The sequence below is a fragment of the Eptesicus fuscus genome, chromosome 22 (genome assembly GCF_027574615.1).
Source record: "Eptesicus fuscus isolate TK198812 chromosome 22, DD_ASM_mEF_20220401, whole genome shotgun sequence".
Taxonomy (NCBI): domain Eukaryota; kingdom Metazoa; phylum Chordata; class Mammalia; order Chiroptera; family Vespertilionidae; genus Eptesicus; species Eptesicus fuscus.
The window spans coordinates 387,752-407,082 of record NC_072494.1 but is presented as its reverse complement, the minus strand read 5'-3'; the positions used below and the strand labels follow the sequence as shown (position 1 = coordinate 407,082).

General features: G+C 52.3%; 1 protein-coding gene and 3 non-coding genes across 4 annotated transcripts; 3 read left to right on the top strand and 1 right to left on the bottom strand.

The window, feature by feature from the left end:
* Positions 1-42: 42 nt before the first annotated feature.
* On the top strand, positions 43-5,929 carry BTN1A1 (butyrophilin subfamily 1 member A1). Its single transcript, XM_008160970.3, has 7 exons — positions 43-130; positions 1,919-2,272; positions 2,677-2,958; positions 4,002-4,151; positions 4,640-4,660; positions 4,823-4,849; positions 5,256-5,929. Exons 1-7 carry the CDS (start codon positions 43-45, stop codon positions 5,927-5,929), a joined length of 1,596 nt encoding a protein of 531 aa, XP_008159192.3.
* Positions 5,930-9,309: 3,380 nt separating this feature from the next.
* TRNAT-AGU (transfer RNA threonine (anticodon AGU)) lies at positions 9,310-9,383 on the bottom strand. Its single transcript has one exon. It is a non-coding gene; the product is annotated as a tRNA-Thr (tRNA).
* A 1,764-nt stretch (positions 9,384-11,147) lies between these two features.
* Positions 11,148-11,220, top strand: TRNAR-ACG (transfer RNA arginine (anticodon ACG)). The gene has a single exon. It is a non-coding gene; the product is annotated as a tRNA-Arg (tRNA).
* Positions 11,221-11,702: 482 nt separating this feature from the next.
* Positions 11,703-11,775, top strand: TRNAV-CAC (transfer RNA valine (anticodon CAC)). The gene has a single exon. It is a non-coding gene; the product is annotated as a tRNA-Val (tRNA).
* Positions 11,776-19,331: the final 7,556 nt, after the last annotated feature.

The following is a 19,331-nucleotide window of genomic DNA, read 5'->3' as shown; positions in this document are numbered from 1 at the left end:
GCGCTTTGTCTTCTAGGCCGAAGCTCCCACAGACTGCGGCGGATGAGGGCGACGGCCGCCTTCCCCAGCCCCTGCCTCAGGGGGTGCCTGCTCACCCTCCTGCTTCTGCAGCTGCGCGGGCTGCACGCAGGTGGGTCTCCCCGCTGTCCCTGGCTGCAGGGTAAATGACCCTTTCCGGTTCTCCCTGGAGGCTCCACCTGGGCCCAGGTGGGTGCCGTGGGGCAGGCTGCCCCAGGAATGAGCGTGGGGACGCTGCCCTGGGGAGGGAGCCCGGTCCCCATACGTCCTTGCCCCTCCCAGTGTCTAACTGTCCCAGTGTCTGGCTGTCCCAGTGTCTAACTGTCCGGTGTCTAACTGTCCCATGTCTAACTGTCCGGTGTCTAACTGTCCGGTGTCTAACTGTCCGGTGTCTAACTGTCCCAGTGTCTGGCTGTCTCGGTGTCTAACTGTCCGGTGTCTAACTGTCCGGTGTCTAACTGTCCCGGTGTCTAACTGTCCCGGTGTCTAACTGTCCGGTGTCTAACTGTCCCGTGTCTAACTGTCCCAGTGTCTAACTGTCCCGTGTCTAACTGTCCCAGTGTCTGGCTGTCCCGGTGTCTAACTGTCCGGTGTCTAACTGTCCGGTGTCTAACTGTCCCGGTGTCTACCTGTCCTGGTGTCTAACTGTCCGGTGTCTAACTGTCCCGGTGTCTAACTGTCCAGTGTCTAACTGTCCCGTGTCTAACTGTCCCAGTGTCTAACTGTCTGGTGTCTAACTGTCCCGTGTCTAACTGTCCGGTGTCTAACTGTCCGGTGTCTAACTGTCTGGTGTCTGGCTGTCCCAGTGTCCGGCTGTCTCAGTGTCTAACTGTCCCGTGTCTAACTGTCCGGTGTCTAACTGTCCGGTGTCTAACTGTCCGGTGTCTAACTGTCCCGTGTCTAACTGTCCCGTGTCTAACTGTCCCGTGTCTAACTGTCCGGTGTCTAACTGTCCCGGTGTCTAACTGTCCGGTGTCTAACTGTCCCAGTGTCTGGCTGTCCCGGTGTCTAACTGTCCGGTGTCTAACTTTCCCGTGTCTAACTGTCCGGTGACTAACTGTCCCGGTGTCTAACTGTCCGGTGTCTAACTGTCCCGTATCTAACTGTCCCAGTGTCTAACTGTCCCGTGTCTAACTGTCCCAGTGTCTAACTGTCCCGTGTCTAACTGTCCCAGTGTCTAACTGTCCGGTGTCTAACTGTCCCGGTGTCTAACTGTCCGGTGTCTAACTGTCCGGTGTCTAACTGTCCCGGTGTCTAACTGTCCCAGTGTCTGGCTGTCCAGTGTCTAACTGTCCCGTGTCTAACTGTCCGGTGTCTAACTGTCCGGTGTCTAACTGTCCCGGTGTCTAACTGTCCCGGTGTCTAACTGTCCCATGTCTAACTGTCCCGGTGTCTAACTGTCCCGTGTCTAACTGTCCCAGTGTCTAACTGTCCCGTGTCTAACTGTCCCGTGTCTAACTGTCCGGTGTCTAACTGTCCCATGTCTAACTGTCCCAGTGTCTGGCTGTCCCGATGTCTAACTGTCCGGTGTTTAACTGTCCCAGTGTCTAACTGTCCCGTGTCTAACTGTCCCGTGTCTAACTGTCCTGTGTCTAACTGTCCCGTGTCTAACTGTCCTGTGTCTAACTGTCCCGTGTCTAACTGTCCAGTGTCTAACTGTCCGGTGTCTAACTGTCTGGTGTCTAACTGTCCCGGTGTCTAGCTGTCCGGTGACTAACTGTCCCGTGTCTAACTGTCCCGTGTCTAGCTGTCCGTTGTCTAACTTTCCGGTGTCTAACTGTCCCAGTGTCTGGCTGTCTCATTGTCCGGCTGTCTCGGTGTCTAACTGTCCGGTGTCTAACTGTCCCGGTGTCTAACTGTCCGGTGTCTGTCTGGTGTCTAACTGTCCGGTTCCCGGCAGCTCCCTTCGACGTGGCAGGGCCCGCGGAGCCCGTCCTGGCGCTCGTGGGCTCGGACGCGGAGCTGCCCTGCCACCTGCCCGCGAACCTGAGCACCACGCCCCTGGAGATGCAGTGGCTGCGGGAGCCAGAGGCCCTGGCGGTGCTGGTGCACCGCGCTGGGCAGGCGCAGGACACCGAGCAGCTGGCCCGGTACCGGGGCCGAGCCGCGCTGGTGCTGGACAGCCTGGCCCAGGGCCGCGTGGCACTCCGGATCCGCAGGGTCCAGGCCTCGGACGATGGCGAGTACCGCTGCTCCTTCCGGCGGGAGGACGGCCCAGGCCACGGAGAGGCCCGCGTGCGCCTGCGGGTGGCCGGTGAGTACCGCGTGCCCTTCTCCCTGACTCCCGGGAGGCACGCGCCTCTTTTAAAATATATTTTTATAGATTTCAGAGAGGAAAGGAGAGGGAGAGAGAGGTGGAAAGTTCAATGCTGAGAGAGAATCATTGATCAGCCCACAACCTGGGCAGGTGTCCTGACCTCCTGGTTCATAGTGTCTGGCTGACCTATGACCTATGCCCACTGGGCTGGCACCCCTTTCTGTTGAGGTTATGAAATGCCTTGTATTGACACCTCTGTTTCCTTGTGTAATGCAGTATGGAGAGGAGTCCGCTCACTCCCCATCCCCATGTGCTCTTCTTTCTCGATCATGCAACCCTGTGGTTATAAGGCTCCCAGAGGGTGTCCTCTGAAGGAGTAAGACCATCTTCTCTCTCCTCAGCGCTGGGCTCTGATCCTCACATCCATATGGACGTTCAAGACAATGGGGAGACCCGGCTGGAGTGCACCTCGGTGGGGTGGTACCCGGAGCCCCGGGTGCAGTGGAGGACACCCACAGGAGAGACGTTCTCCTCCACGTCAGAGTCCAGGCATCCTGACGAAGAAGGCCTGTTCACCGTGGCGGCTTCCGTGGCCATCAGCGACCCCTCCATGAAGAACGTGTCCTGCTGCATCCAGAACGTCCTCCTTGGCCAGGAGAAGGAAGCAGACATTTTCATACCAGGTCAGTGAACCCAACACTGGGTTCCTATGTGAAGCGTGACCTCCTGGCAGAGCAGTCTACTTTCTTCACCTAAAATCCCTCCCACTATCATGAGGGAACCCCACCAACTTCACTTAGAGTAAAGGTTCTAGCCCCGCCAGCATGGCTCAGTGGATGAGCGTCATCGACCTATGAACCAGGAGGTTGCGGTTGGATGATCGGTCAGGACACATGCCCGGGTTTCAGGCTCAATCCCCAGTGTGGAGTGTGCAGGAAGTAGCCAATTGATGATTCTCTCTCGTCATTGATATTTCTCTGTGTATGTGTGTGTGTTTTCTCTCTCTCTCTCTCTCTCTCTCTCTCTCTCTCTCTCTCTCTCTCTCTCTCTCTCTCCCCTGAAATCAATAAAAATATATTTTAAAAAATATTCTGAAGGCATAAACTGTACCAAGACCTTGTAGAAAATCCAGATTTGCTTAGGAGATGCACCTTGGATAGAGAAGCTTTGTCCCTGCAGGCCTTCCTGATCCCGAGACTCTCTCCTTGACCAAACAGGAAGACTAAGACTAAGTTCTGTTTCCACCCTTGCCCCCTTTCTCCTCCATCCCAGGCCAGAGCTCTGTCCAGGGTCCTCAGGAAAGCGAATCTTCTCACTGTCCCCCACACACTGCCTCTGGTCCAAACAGGAACTCTTCCTTCTCCCTGGGTCACTGAGTCTGTGCTGTTGCACCCAGAGGTGATGCTTCCCCTTCCTGGGTTATTTCCCTGTCCCCTTGGCTCAGGTCCTCCATTGATCATTAAGGAGGAATTTCCATAACAACATGAATTTGTCCATTTTTTTCTTGTTCTGTCCCAAAACAACTCTTGTTCATTTTCATTCCTCTCTTCCTCTGCTTTTTCCTACCTAAGATTTTTTTTCCCCCTGAAAAGCTTGAGTGGCATTGGAGGGACTATTTTCACCTCGGAAGGAATGGGAGGGAGAGGTTCAGGTCATGCCCTCTTCCGAGTCCCTTTGGAGGAGCTGGACTTGCTCAGTGATTCTCAACAAATGTCCTTTGTCTCAGCTCCTTTCTTCCCAAGGCTGATTCCCTGGGTGGTGGCTGTGGCTGTCACCTTAGTGGTCCTAGGAGTTCTCACCATCGGGTCCATATTTTTCACCTGGAGGCTATACAAGGAAAGGTCCAGACGGAGGAAGGGTGAATTCAGCTCTACAGGTAAGTCATAGAATCCCAGGCTGCTTGTCGGGAGTGTGTCCGAGTGAGGTTGGATCCAAGTCCTGTAGGATAACTGCCAGTGGGAGATATCAGACTCGAATTCTGAAAGTCAGAGGGGATTGTAGGGCTCCTGGAGTCACTGATACTCAATCTGAGCAAGGACAGAGGTTTGGGTGCAGGCTGAGTCAGAACCAGTTCTAACAGGTATTAGACCTGATGTTTGCTCACTACCCACCCTGAGGCTCTATCCTCACTTTTACCTCGGTTTCCCAGTAACGACTACAGATATGATCCAAGCCAACGGGAACTTCCTGCATATTTCTTAGAAAACAACACAATTCCTGTTCTTCACGTTGATCGTGCTTCAGTAACTGAGTAGTCACCTGTAACAGTTACTGCTTTGTGTGTTTCTCACACCAGTTTTGTCCCCCACCCCCTCCACTGTGTCCACTATAGAAGGTCATTTGTTATTTCTCTTTGTTTTCCAGAGAAACTCCTGAAAGAGCTCAGTAAGTTGTCTTCTTGTCATTATTTCACCCTCAAGATTCTCTCTCTCTCTCTCTCTCTCTCTCTCTCTCTCTCTCTCTCTCTTTCGCTCTCTCTCTTGCTCTCGCTCTCGCTCTCTCCTATAAAACCTTTCAGTGACTGTCTCTCTCTCTGTCTCATTGCAGAGTGGAAGAAGGCTACACTGCATGCAGGTCAGTGACTCTCAACCTCTCAAGGGCTCCGAGGCTTCAACCCCCAGGGACTCAAAGTCCTACAATAGTTGAAAACAAATCACCAACACCTTTTAGAGATGAGGATAGAGAGGGGGGAAAGGTGGCAAATGGCATCAACTTTTCCTTGAGGCACGCGGCAGCCCGAGTGGGAAATGGATAGGAGACAAGCCCTTCTGACACAGGGTGTTAGGCCCTGGGGACAGTCAGCTTGTACATCACCTGTGGCTGTCGAGGGAAGAAGGGAATAGAGACAGCTGAGCAGGCCAAACAGCTCAGCTCTACTTGGCGGAGACCTGCCAGTTCCTTTCTCTTTGGAGAAGGGAGAACAGGGCTTGCAGCCTCTCACATTCACGCCTGCTCAGACTCACTTCCTCTTTGTGTCTAGTTGATGTGACTCTGGACCCGGACACCGCCCACCCCCACCTCTTTCTGCATGAGGATTCCAAGTCTGTGCGGCTGGAAGATGCACGTCAGAAACTGCCCGAGAAACCCGAGAGATTTGACTCCTGGCCTTGTGTGTTGGGTCGGGAGGCCTTCACCTCCGGGAGGCATTACTGGGAGGTGGAGGTGGGGGATAGGACTGACTGGGCCATCGGGGTATGTAGGGAGGACGTGATGAAGAAAGGATTTGACCCCATGACTCCCAAGAATGGGTTCTGGGCTGTGGAGCTGTATGGAAATGGGTACTGGGCCCTCACCCCTCTCCGGACCCCTCTCCCCTTGGCAGGACCTCCCCGTCGGGTTGGGATTTTCCTGGACTATGATTCAGGAGACGTTGCCTTCTATAACATGATGGACGGGTCCCACATCTACACTTTCTCCAAGGCCTCTTTCTCTGGCCCCCTCCGACCCTTCTTCTGCTTGTGGTCCTCTGGCAAAAAGCCCCTGACTATCTGCCCGGTCACGGATGGGCTGGAGGAAGTCACGGTAGAGGCTGATGCCAAGGACCCTTCCAAGGAGATCCCACTGTCCCCCTTGGGGGAGGATGCTGCCTCTGGGGACACAGACACACTTCATTCTAAACTCATCTCTGCCCAGGCCAACCAGGGGGCACCTTAAGGATGAGCCCAGCTTAGCTGCTTCCCTTTGCTCTCACCCCTCTCTGCCACCCCGCCCTCTGAGGCCTCACCCAGCCCCAGTGGCTTCCTGTTGGGTAGGGATTGATCAGTCTTGGGAAGGTTGTGTGGCTGCTGCTGGAGAGCGTGGGGTGTAGGACCTTTCTAATCTGTTTCTATACCCATAGTCGGAGTCCGGGGAGGTGGCTCTTCAACAACATCTGTTCTCCTACCCTGGAGGCCACATCCTAAAGGGAAGGACTTGAAATAAACTCAACAGACAGCTCAGGGATCGAGATGGGGTCGGGTTAGATGGTCATGGGGTGATGACAACCATCCTGGTGTCCAGAGGAGGGGTATGTGGAGGAACAGGCAAGCCGAAACCCCAAAGGATTCTGGGAACAGAAGACCCGAGGCTAACACCCCATCAAGGAACCTGGAGGAGACACTGGGATGGAGGAAAGTGAGGTGACCCTAGACCAGGGATGACCACCTGGCCTGCCCCTACAGTGTCAGGGCCCGTATCCCAAATACCTAAGCTTGTCCTATGGGGTGGGGGAAATAGCCCTGTTGCTGTGGAGTCTGAGCGATTGGAAGGGGGAGTGGAGGAGAGACGCTAGGAGCAGGGCCAGGGTGTCGGACAGGAGGTGGACAGGGAGGAGGGTTTTAGACAGTTATGTGCACAGCAGTGTTTCAGACCCCATTCCTCTCTGCACTGACCTGCTGCTCCCTTGCCTGGAGGTCATTCCACCCTCACGTTGTGGGCCCCATAGTTTCTGCTTCTCCTCCTCCTTATGATCTGGACTCTATCCCGTTCAGAGGCTGTTCCAGGAATCGTCCCTCAGGGATCTCACCACTTCATCAGCCACTATCTCAGCCTTGTGCCCCCTCAGCTGTCATCCGAATGCCCTGTGTAACCCCTCAAGCACCCCTTCCCTGAGCATCAACTGCTCCCTTTTTCCAAACCGTGGCCTGTGCACTCTCTCCCCACACAGCCTTCCTCCCATGCCCTTCTCCTTGGGTCCCCTGATTGTGGTGTCCCTGCTCAGCACAGCGAGCCCGATTGCTCCTGTCTGTCTTTGCATTTTCCTTATGCCCGAAGCGTCTCTGGTAAACAGGCTGCACACTTGTCCACACTCACATCTCCTACTCGGATTGTACTTTCTCACGTCCAGGATCGATGTCGCCGCCCGTGGTCTTAACCTAATAAATAAGTCTGTCTGATTGCTGCACCTTCCTTTCTTTATTGCAACGAGTGGACCCAGAACAAAAGCAGAGGAAAGGCCCGGCCGGCATGGCTCAGTGGTTGAGTGGCAATCTATGAGCCCAGGAGGTCACGGTTCCATTCCCCTTAGGACACATACCCAGGTTGTGGGCTCAATCCCCAATAGGGGCGTGCAGGAGGCAGCCGATCAATAATTCTCTGTCATCATTGATGTTTCTATCTCTCTATCTCTCCCTCTTCCCTCCCTCTCTGAAATCAATAAAAAATCTATAATTCACACACACACACACACACACACACACACACACCCCTGAGGAAAGAAGGCATGTTGCTTACTGACATTGTCGTTCTATTTACCCGGGACCCATCGGAGCCTGACAGCAGTGGGTGGGCTCACCCGGCAGGCAGTCCAGGAGCTGCTGTTTCAGGAGAACCCAGGGACTCGAAAAAAGGCCCGGTGCCCACTGGCTGCCCGCCCTCGGCCCCTGTGTGGGTGCTGACTCCATGTTCGCCATTAAAAAGGTGATTCTGGTGGAAGTGAGTGAAGCCATGTCTTGGAATTTTAAAAGTGCTTTTCCAGAAGGAGGAAATGTTTGGAAAACTTTTCATGGTAATGCCTTGGAACCGGGAAGCAAACAAACAAACTGGGTGATCTTTGGAAACCGCTGTTGAAGGCCCTGGTAGTTCATTGAGACTCCCGCTTCCCCCTGCATCGCCCCAGGCAAGGACCAGGCACAGCCACCTCCCGGAGGCTCTGACCAGCCAGCTCTGCCGCCTGAATGGATAGTGTGAGTCTCGTGTCCTGGCCTCGTCCTGCCTCAAACAGTACTCACCCCACACTGCCCCGTGAGTGCCACCCACCCACACTGTATGGCTGGGAGAAGAACATGATTGATTCCTGCTTTTAAAGTGTTCATTTGTGTTCAAATTATGCTTTTAGAAAGTCAAAGAAAGAAAAAACCTAACTTAAAAAAAAATCTTGGGAACCTCAGGCAGTTGCTTTGCTGGTTTAATGTGTATCCTGAAATGTGTATGTGAAAACTCGCCCAGAAGAGACGGGGCTGCCGCAGGAACCCCTGGCTGAGAGTAGAAAGAAAACCGGTTACAGATTTTAATCAGCGCCACAGCCTCACCCCCTCACCCCACTTTCCTTTTCCCTTCAAGGAAAAGGGTCACCAGGCCCGACTGAGCAGGTGACAGGCTCTGAGGGAACACCTGTGTCCTTCCTTCCCCAGCCCCCGCCTCGGGGCACGGAGCACTCAGAAGCAGACCTTATCGGATGGATGCACCTGGGCCACCCTTCCCTGTTGGCACGGTGCCAGCGCCTGGGGGACATTGTCTTGGTAATTCTGGCGTTATTTCTGAATCTTCTAACAGAGAAGACATGCCGCCTTGCCAAATGCTTTGCCAACGCCTGTCTTCGTCACCTGGGGCAGAATCAGTGATCCTGTGATTTCAGAAACCTCTCAGGTGTGTTTACAGAAGTGGCTGTGGTGGAAACCCTGTGTCAAGTGCTCCCTCTGCGGGGTTTACTAGACATAGAAACTACTCATCCTTTTTTCCCTTTCTATGTTTACTAGACATAGAAACTACTCTCCTTTTGAAAACTATTTATTGCAGTGTAACATCCATTCAGAAAAGCCCGCCCATATTCAGCGTGCAGCTAGATAAACTCAGAACAGGCAGCAAGACACCCCAGCCCCTTACACGTGTTGCATATAAGGTAGGGTTTCAGTGGCTGCTATGAACGGAGGTGTTTGCAGCCTTCTCCACAGCACATGTGTCAGTCATTCCTTTCTAAAAACATTGCCTGCAGCGTGTGAAAGGGCGTTCGTGTGAAAGACGAGAGAGTGATCAGAGGTGTTATAGCTTGTAGTTTAAATGCGGTGACTTTGCCTTCTGCTTTCCCTGGTTCCTTTTGTACTTGATGAAAAAATATCCGTGGAACAAAAATATAAAAACGGGAAGGATGGAAATTTTCTTCAAAGGAACAACAAATTCATCTTCGTGCTATTTTTGTAAATAATAAGAAAGTCCATCCTCAGACCCGTGTAAAACACTTTTGTGAGACCCCATAGAGAAAATTTACCCTTAAGATTTAACTTTGATCACCCATCCCCTTGTTGATAGGGGGAAAGCCACACTCGGAAGAAAGAAAAAGGCCCCGCTGGGATTCGAACCCAGGATCTCCTGTTTACTAGACAGGCGCTTTAACCAGCTAAGCCACGGAGCCAGCACGCCGGCTCGGGTCCAAATCGATGGGGAAAGAGGAAGATCTTTGATTTTATTGGGTGCATTTATTTACTTCTCTCTCCGCCTGGGTCAGGAGCAACCCAAATGCTTCCCAAAACCCTAAAGATGAGCCTCGGTCTGCGAGGGTTCGGTCTGGATACTGGCAGCTGTAGGACAACTGAGCCCTCCCGGCGTGGGCGCGGGAACAGAGGGCCAGGGGCGGGGACAGGGGAGGGGAGAGGGGAGGGGACTAGGGGAGGGGACCAGCCGCGTTCACGCCTGCTCCGGTCCTGGGACACTTTGACACCAGAACAGTTCCAGCACCAAGAACAGGTCCGTTCGGGAAGCAAGCTGTGTGTTCTCTATCTCACGGTTTTCAATTCAAGTTCCAGTCATTCCTTACCCCAAGTCTTTCCGTAAATGTGGGTTCCACCTGCCTGCTTGTAGCTTACAATGTTAACTTATGCAATTCTAGAGATGCACCTTAAAAACACAAGGCTTCCTCATGAAAACCTGGTCTTGGAAAAAAATAAAAGAGCGATTCCCTCTCTCTGAAGCCACAGGAAGAGACACTTTCTTGTCCTAAAACTTGTCCAAAGGATCTCGTTTGATAAGATGTCAAACTGAGAGCATTCCCTGGAATTTGCCCTTTCCCATGGGGGCTTGTGTGAGTGTTTGTAGCGGTTCCCAGCTTACCCTCTGCTTGGTAAAGGAAGTCTGAACGAACCGCTGTAGTGAAACTCCGAGCAGTTTACAAACTGTCGCCATAGCTGTGACAGTCTCTTCCCAGTTGAAGCCTGTAATTATGAGGGGCTGTCTGTTGTCATGGTGACAACGCTGAAACGTGTATTTCTAAACTGTACCAGCATTTGAAGGATTTCTCGGTCACACTATAAGGCCTTACTTCCGCCTACATACGTGACGGGGGCAGCATGACTCTGCTAGATGGCCTATTTTTGTCAAGAGATCGAAAGTCGATGAACTCAACCCACAGGAGGATTGAAACTCCATGAAATAAGCACCCATTTCTTTGCCATGATAGGATGAGCCATCATAGCGTTCGAGTGCCTGGAGCCATTAGAGTAGTGATAAGCAGCGCAGTCACACCTGCAGGGCTTTGACCACGCTGTGGCGGACATTCAGAAGTTCAGCGAGTCCCCGGGATCCGGTTTGGGCTTTCCCTTCGACGGGCAAAGGCACAGAAATGCTGGGGCGTCATGGTCTTACTCTCTACTCGGTTCTCAGCGTGACCATCCCGCCAGGGAAAGGCCCTCGGGTTGCGGTTCCAGCTCCTGAAGGTGGAGCAGGTGCAGGGTCCCGCGTCTCCGACCCGGACAATGATGTAAGGAAACGTGGGAGTGGCCGGCAGCGCCGTTTTCCGTCGGCTTCGGAGAGAAACAAAAACCTGGGTCGTCTGTGAACTTGGGTGGGAGAATATAATTTTGTCTACAGAACAAGTAAACTGAAACTGCGTTTTCTTCCATTGTGAATACGGGCAACAGATCACAGCTGTATTTCAGCAGTTTTGACTCTATCACTATGGTTATTTTTCAGATTAATTCCTGTGCTCTATCAGGTTATTGATCCCCCATCAGTGCGGGACGGGTGACTCGGCCGTGCGCTCCCGGCAGGGAGGGTACCCTCAGAAGGGGCTGAGGGAGGGGAGGGATCGGACCCTCAGGCACCGGCGCACCCCGCTGGCTTCGACGGGTGCCCCGCGGGCTGGTTTTGATGAAGACGAGCCGCCGCCCCCGGTCTTCCGTGCGGGCCAGTGGCGCAATGGATAACGCGTCTGACTACGGATCAGAAGATTCCAGGTTCGACTCCTGGCTGGCTCGGTGAACGCCGCTTCATTTTACTTCTTCCTCCGCCGACCACGGAGGAGTCGGAGGAGCTGGTGAAGGAGAAAGTTCCAGCAGACGGCGGCCCCCACAACGCGCGGCCCACTCCTGCGGCGTCTCCCCCCATCCTCACCCCCCTACCCTCACCCCCCGCCGCGTCCGCCCCACCAGTCACTCCGGGAAAAGGTGGGTGGTTGGGAAGAAACCTTAGGCAAAGTGAGAGCAATTAAAATGCACAACTTCATGTTGAGAAGTAACCATGATAGGTTCCTAGTTATGATTGGAACCCCTCTTTTGTGCTCCCCCATCCGGGCATTTCCAGTAAAAAATGACGGGCACGCCTGGGCGCTGCGCATGCGCACAAGACAGGGCTAGGGCCGCAACAGGCACCCGCGCATGCGCACACAGCGCCGCTAGCGCGGGGTCGGAGGCAGAGCTTGTGGGAGGAACTGCAACCCCTGGAAGGCGCTTGTCACCGCGTTTCCGTAGTGTAGTGGTTATCACGTTCGCCTCACACGCGAAAGGTCCCCGGTTCGAAACCGGGCGGAAACAGACCTTTTCCTCACCTTGTAACTCATCATTAAAAGCCTATTTTAATTTTTTTAAATGATCACGACCTCACAAACACGTGCCTGCTTCTCCTGTCTGGCTCGCCCCGGGCTGTGGTGCTGACATGAGTGCGGAGTCGGGAGGCCGCCGCCGCCGCCGCCGCCCGGCCCCGGAAGCGCATCCCCGGCTCGCGGCCTCCCTGCCCCCATCCCCGGCCTCGGGTCCTGCGAGGGTTCGGTCTGGACACTCGGTGAGCGCGGAGCCTCCCGGCGCCTCGGGTCCCACGCTCCGCGCGACCTAGGGCGGCGGGGGCGGCGGCCCCATCGCAGCCCCTGCGGGGAGGTCCAGGCGGGCGGTCCCTCCGGCCCTGGGTTCGAGGCGTCACTGGTGGAACCCCCTTGGAGGGGACAGCGAGGGGCCCCCCGGGCTGCGCTCCCGTCCAAAGCGGAAAGACCACCCCCAAGTTCAGGGACCTGAGGGGTCGCCGCGCTCGTTCCCGGCGGGACCTGCGCCTGGGTGACCTCTGACCTGGGGGACGCGGGTGCGGGGAAAGGCCGCGCGGTCCCACCGCTCGCCTCGGGCCCCGTCAGACGTTCTCGTCGCCGGTGCCCACCCCGGTTTCTGAGGGTCAGCTGCCCTCGGCGCCCGGCAGAACGGGGCGTCTGTGACGTGTTGTGGCGACGAGGAGGGGCACCCCTTCCCTGGAGAGCCGGCTTCTGTCTTCCAACCGGTGCTGGCGCCGCCCCTCCCCCTCACCCCTTCGGCCGCAGCTGTCCCCTCGCGGGGTCCCCTGTTAGCAAGACAGGAAGCGGGGGGCTGCCCTCCGCTCCAATGGATCGAAGATGCTTTTATTTGCAGCCCCGTCTGCACCGCCCGGGAGGCCGGGGCCCCGGGGCCAGGCGGGGGGTGGGGGGACAGGGTTGTCCCCCGCTTTCCCTTGCATCCGGGGACTGCAGTGAGGCCGCTTGGAGGCCGGGAGCCCCCGCCAACCGCGTGCACGTGGCGACTGTGTGTTCGACGCCCGCGGCTCAGCGCTCGGGAGACCCCGTCCTGTCCCTCCTTCCGGGCCCCAGCCCCCCGCCCCCCTGATTCCTAAACTCCGTGAATGCAAAGCGGCCCCCAAAAGCCAAAGGAGCCGAGAGACCGAAGGGCGAGGCAGACGAGTCCGGCGGGTCGGTTAATAGGAGACTCGGGGCAGAAACGCAGCCCTGGGGGGGGGGGGGGGGTCAGAGGGATCTGCGCGGCCCCCCGACACGCGGGGAGGGGGACGGGGCGCTCGGAGGGGCCGGCGCCGGGTCTGCGTCCAGCTCGTTGGGGACACGTCCAGGCGCCGCTTCGGAGACAACTCACGGGGTTCGGGTTCCGTGACGGCGCGGTGCCCAGGACCCCGCGGCCAGGTGGAGAGCAGTGTCACTGGGGTTCGCACACCCTCCTTAACCCCAAATGGAAAGCAGGCTCCGGCCTTGCCCCCATTTCCTCGGGGGAGATGGGGGGGGGGGGGTAGCTGACACCATGTCCTCTTGCCCCTGTAGCTCCCTGCGCCTTGCACACGCTTTACTTGTACTTTTATATCACACTGGAGGCCCGTGCACACACTCATGCACTGCGGGGAGGGGGGCGTCCCCGGGGGTCCCCTCAGCCGGGCCTGCGCCCTTTAGCAGTCTGGGAGCCCTCGGGAATGTCGGGGAGCCCGCCTAAGTCTGAGTGGGACGCCTTAGCACCGCGGCAGAGGCTCCCGCCGCCACCCGTGCGCTTGCCTGCGACCAGCTTCTGCCCCCTGGTGGTCAGTGCACGTCATCGTGACCGGCGGCTCCATTTGGTGGTGACGGTGGCTTAGGCTTTTATATACATAGAAGACATGCTTCACGTTTGCTTTCCTAAGCATGGCGTCACTAACCTTCCTCCAGGCCTCTCCTCCAGCCCCAAGGCCCTCTCTTGCCATAAGTGAGAGGCAGAGGGAGGAGGGGGCCGTGTGACTTTGAGGGGGACTGAGACCCGCACCCACCTCAGAACTTCCTTTCAAAACCCAGGTCAGTGGCAGTCAGGGGACCCAGAGGATGCGGCTGCCGTGTGCCTGCCTGTGCGTGCTGGAGTGGGAGGGAGAATTGTTTGGGTTTTCTTTCTCTGTTGTTTTCTTTGGGGGTGGGTGCATATTCGGTGAAGTGGGGTTTGGTCCATGGACAGTGGAGACAGACTCGTGAAGAAAGAGAAAAAAACATATTTTTATGTGCTTATTCACCATTTATGTTTCTTCTAAGAAGTGCTTTGTTAACTGCCCATTGTTTTCAAATTTTCACTTTGTCCTTTTCTCATCGGTCTTTAGGAATTCTTTATATATTTTGGATTCTAATTCTTTGTCAGTTATATGTGTCATGAATATCTTTGCCCAGCTTGTAACTTATCTTTTTGTATTTTTATGCTATACACAGATCGTTAATTTTAATGTAATCAAACTTGAGTTTTAATGTCATTAAATCCGTCCATCTTTCCCTTTATGGTTTACACTTTTTGTGTCTTGTTCAATAAACCTTTCTAGGGGCAGCGTGAGGAAGAGAGTGGAACCCTGCACTAGAAGAGCCACCTGCGGGGCGCCGCCGCCACCATGCCCAAGAGGAAGGCAAAAGGAGATGCTAAAGGCGACAAAGCGAAGGGGAAGGAGGAGCCGCAGAGGAAGTCGGCTCGGTTGTCTGCTAAGCCTGCTGCTGCGAAGCCAGGGCCCCGGCCTAAAAAGGCCGCTGCAGAGAAGGGGGAGAAGCTGCCCAAAGGCAGGAAGGGGAAAGCAGACGCTGGCCAGGAGGGGAGCAGCCCTTCGAAAGCCCAGCCACAGAGAGCGGGAGGCAGCGGGGAGGCCCCGTGAAGTGGACTTCCCTCACAGCTCTGTGCTGCTAATACTCTACTGTTTGAAATACTATTTTTTAAAATCAAATTTTATAAAAATGCAGGGTTGTTGTTGTTTTTAATGTTAGCATGAAGACACTTTGTTGTTTTTTGTGGGAAGGCCGAAGACCACGAATAGAGTGTTCAGCAGCTGGATAAAAACGGGGGGAAATGGGATTTTCTGTCCTGGCTTTTGAAGATCATTCTTGGTTCCATTCACACGCCGGCCGCTTTGGCTCAGAAGACCTACAGTGGGGGAAGCCCAGCATCCTGTCTGCTTTCCTGATGCCACCGCATAGAGCCGACTTTCTGAAGCCACAGCTCAGGATGTGGCCTTGGCACCCGTGAGTCGGCCGTGTTGGGTAGCCAGGCTCAGGCTTTCTGGCGACGAGGACGAGATGGCGTTGCTCAAAAGAGCCAGAGTTTCTGTTTCTAGGCTGTGGGTCGTCCCACGGAGAATCCTGCAGCTTTTAGAGTTTTTCTCCGTGTCAGACTTGACCTGTGAACAGCTCTTACATGCGTCATATAAAATGTCCCTCCCTTCTGAAAACTTTTCCTGTTCAAAGCAGCAATGGAAGATTTGATTAACGCTTTGAGGAGAGGATTTTGGAAGTTGTAAAATTTGTGTGTGTGGAAGTTGTAGAATTTTATAGATTGTTACCCATATTCTGCTGGAAGTACCAGGGTTTTGTTTGTTTTGTTTGTTGTCGTTGTTCATTTGTGTGTGTTTTCTTTAAGTATCTGAAAAAGCGGAAAGCAAATTGGCAGTGGGAGAGGGACCATTTCCAACCCAGATCCATAGAGATGTTATCATAGAGATACCTTGTAAAAGCTGTATAGTTTTGCTTTTCCCATTTATCCTTAGTCTTTCCTGGACTGATTTTTGGGACACATACATGATAGATGTTCAATATGATATTTTTCCCATATGAATAAGTGGTTCTCCCAGCACCATTTTTTGAAAAGCTTATCCATTCCTCCACTGATCTGTAACACTGACTTTTTCATAAATCAAGTTTCTGTGTGTGTGGAGGGGGAGAGTGGGATCTGATGGTGGTTTCTAGTCTAACTGACCGGTCAGTTTGTCTAACCTGTGGCAGTGCTATACAATCCTGAGTACTACAACGTTAGAAAAAAATCTTGCTATCTCAGGACAAATCCAACCTCCATCTCCATCCAGCACCTCCACCAAATTTTTCTTCCTTGGCATTGTCTTGGCTACGTTTAGCTAGACAAGTTCTAAGTCAAACAAACAAAAATGTGTTGGAATTTTATTGGCTTTGTATTGAATTTGTAAATTATAGTTGATTCTTTCAATCTATGAACCTAGTATAGCTCCATTTATTTAGAATCTCTAAATGTCTTTCAATAAAGTTCTATAATTTTCTCCATGAATATCTTCTTTTCTTAATATTTCCTAGGGACTTTATACATACTTTTTTATTCTATTTTATATGGTACATTTTTAGTTAACTACATTTTGTTTTTAGCAAAAGTTGATTTTTGTATCCAGTAACCTTGCTAATCTCTCATTAATTCTTATATTTGTAGTAGAGGCCTGATGCACGAAAATTCATGCAAAGTAAGCCTTCCTTCCCCCAGCTGCTGGCTCCAGCTTCCCTCCGGCCCCGGCTTTGTCAGGAAGGATGGCTGGAATAACATCCGGAAGATGTCCAGTCTAATTAGCATATTATCCTTTTATTATTACATATATTCTTTTGGGTTTTCTACATAGACAATCATGGATTTATTCTGTATATGCAAACAATACAATTTTGTTTCTTTACCACCATATACCGTTTTTCCTCTTACTAATGCTAGATATTGTCTAGGTGCCCAGGGAATGAGTAAGAAGTACAACAGTGAACAAAATAGTTTCTGCTTCTACCAAGCTTATATTCTAGTGGGGGTGAGTGAGATAGAAAATACACACAATTATGTGAGCGGGTACTACGTTGTGTAAGTGGGTACTACTTTGATAGGGTGGTTAGGTGATATTCCAGTAGAATGAAGGGAAATGTAAGACATTTGGGCCGGGGGGAGGTGGGTGGCTAGCAATCTGAATCTGTGCCAGTAACCTGCCTTCTAGCGCACACTCTTGCTGGCCGATAATTAACTCCATTGATGCCTGTCCTGCCTTGCAGAACCTGTTTCCCAGAACACTCCCATTTTACAGAGGCCATACACCATGAACCATACACAAACTCCAGAGGGGGTTATCAGTGCTGATGCCAGGCCAGGCCTTTGGGTGTAATCTCATGTCCCCCACCCAAACACGGGGCTTTTCGCAAAGCCTGCGAAAGATCCAGAAGCCTGCCACATTTGGGAAACAAAAAAACCAAAGGGTATAAAGGGAAAGCTTCCTCCATATCCATCACTCAGGGTTTGGAGACTGGCTCCCCTGAGTCACTGTACTAGTACATCTGAACATAAACGGTTTTTTTCCCCTGAATCTCTAAGTACTCCTTGTGTATTTTCTGGTTGCCTGGTAAATTCTGTAATAGAGCACTTAATGAAATAAGACAGCAAGAGGTGTGACTATGAGGGGAAAGCAATCCAGGGGAAAGAATAGCAAATGCAGAGGTGAGGTGGAACTAGACATGCTGAGAAAGAACTGGGAGGCAGGAGTGGCTGAATTGGAGTGAGGGGAAGAGCGACAGTTGATATGATTGCAGAGATGGCCAGGAGCCAGGACATGGATGACTCCAGGCTGTGATTTTCCTCCGTGATAGGATGCCATTAGAATTTTGAACAGAGAAAGGACACAATCTAAGGTGTGTTTGTGGCTGATGCATGAGCTGTGTGTGTTCAAGGGGGGAAGAGTTAAAGGAGAAAGACCAGATAAACACAGGTTTCCCACTTCAAATTCACCCTTTTGCAAAATCCTGTTACTTCAAATATTTTTCTTGCGAATTTCTCTGCAGGTTACTGTGCAAATTGAATGAAGATCATTTGGAGGATGTGTGGTTGGTTTGGGATGATGTAAACCTCCACAAACCCAGGAAATATGTGATCTTGTTGGTCAGATGAGGCATAACTTATAATTTCTGCCACCGTTTTCTCCAATGATGAATCCCATTGAAGAAGTTTTTTTCAAATGTTAAGTTCTGCACAAGAAATATTTTGGCACTTCATTCAAACCATGAATATTTAACAGATGTTATTAATCATTCTGTAGCAACTATTACGCCTGAGGATTGTCACAATTACTTTATGAATATGTATATGAAATTGCCACAAGTTGGGGTGGGAGCACCACTATAAGGGAAATTATAAGTAAACAAGTATTTCTGATGTTTAAAAAGTATTTTGTGTTTATTACTATATACATGCAATAAAATATTTAATTTTAACAACTTTGCATACGATTTTTGCTACAAAGCTTTTGAAATTATTTTAGTGAAAAAAATTGCTTTGCAAAGGGTGAATTTGCATTGCAAAAGGTGAATTTGATTTGCAAACGGATGAATTTGAAGTGGAAATTTGTTTATTGTTTGCCAAGGACTGTGTCTGCCCAATGATTTATAAGCATGCTTTTATTTCCATGATTATGAATTCAATAATATTACTATCCCCATTTCACTTCAAATGCAAGTAATGAAAATATTCTGCAAGCGAAGCAAGTTGTAATTTGCAATAAAGAAGGGTAGTAATGAAAGGACAATACATTGCAGGGGGAAGTGGCCATGGAACTCAGAGCGCTAGTTTGTCTTCAACAACATAAAACTAGAAGGAACATGGTTTCCGTACAAGGACGCTAATTTTGTAGACAGAAAGATTCCTGAAGTGGGAAAGGGCAAATTAGGAAAACGTACATCCGCCTTTAAACCACTTTTCCGATCCATTAGGCACTTGCATTCCTATCTGAAAAGGTGTAGTTTATACACATTTGGGAATGTGGTGTCTGGCTTGAAGCCCAGAGTTCTCGTAATCACATTTATAACTCTCAAAAACGGAAGCACTGGTCCTGGAAGGGTTGGGAAGGGGACGGAGGGACACTCATTTCCCTGAATCCGTCCAGGTCTCAACTGCGGTCACGGCGACCACGCAGCAGAAACACCCCTCCTCTCCAAGACCCTCCAATGGCTCCCCGGCCGGGTCACAGGAATGACGACCGGAAGCGCTACCGGAACTTCCGGAGGACGCGGCCGCACCGCGCGGACTCACTTCCGGGTCCCCTCTAGGCCGTTCGGAGGGCCGCCTTCTCGGTTACCCCGCCCGCTGGCCTGGCGGATTGTGCGGTGATTCCCAGGCGGCCGGGCGGCGTGAGCCGGAAGTTCCCTCCCGGCTGCCGCTCCGGCCCCTCGCGGACCAGGCTTGTGCTCCGTCCCGGGCTCCTTGAGTGAAGTTCGGGCGGAAGATGTCGGCCAGCACCAGGAGGTCGGCTCACGCGGGCCTGCTTCCCGCTTAGGTGCCTGATGGAGGCCCTGGAGCCCTTCTCCAGATTATTTAAAAGCCCCCAAAACCCGAAACATAGGTAACAAAGAAAACCAGTTATACTACGAAATAGTTCCCCACACAATTGAGATGATTTGCAATATAGTCATCTGTGTGCTTCTTCATTAATTCAATGCATTGAATATTAAACAGGAAGCCCCCTCTCTTGACAACTGTAGTTTTTTTCCTTTTTTTTTTTTCTTTTTGTATAGCAAAGGTGGAGATTTACTGAAGAACAAGTACAG

What these genes read in the sequence shown, in the direction of transcription:
- BTN1A1 (XM_008160970.3), top strand. Translation starts at nt 43, where the DNA reads ATGAGGGCGACGGCCGCCTTCCCCAGCCCCTGCCTCAGGGGGTGCCTG. An exon ending in GAAACTCCTGAAAGAGCTCA is followed by an intron (nt 4,661 to 4,822) that starts GTAAGTTGTCTT and finishes GTCTCATTGCAG; the next exon opens with AGTGGAAGAAGGCTACACTG. An exon ending in GAAGGCTACACTGCATGCAG is followed by an intron (nt 4,850 to 5,255) that starts GTCAGTGACTCT and finishes CTTTGTGTCTAG; the next exon opens with TTGATGTGACTCTGGACCCG.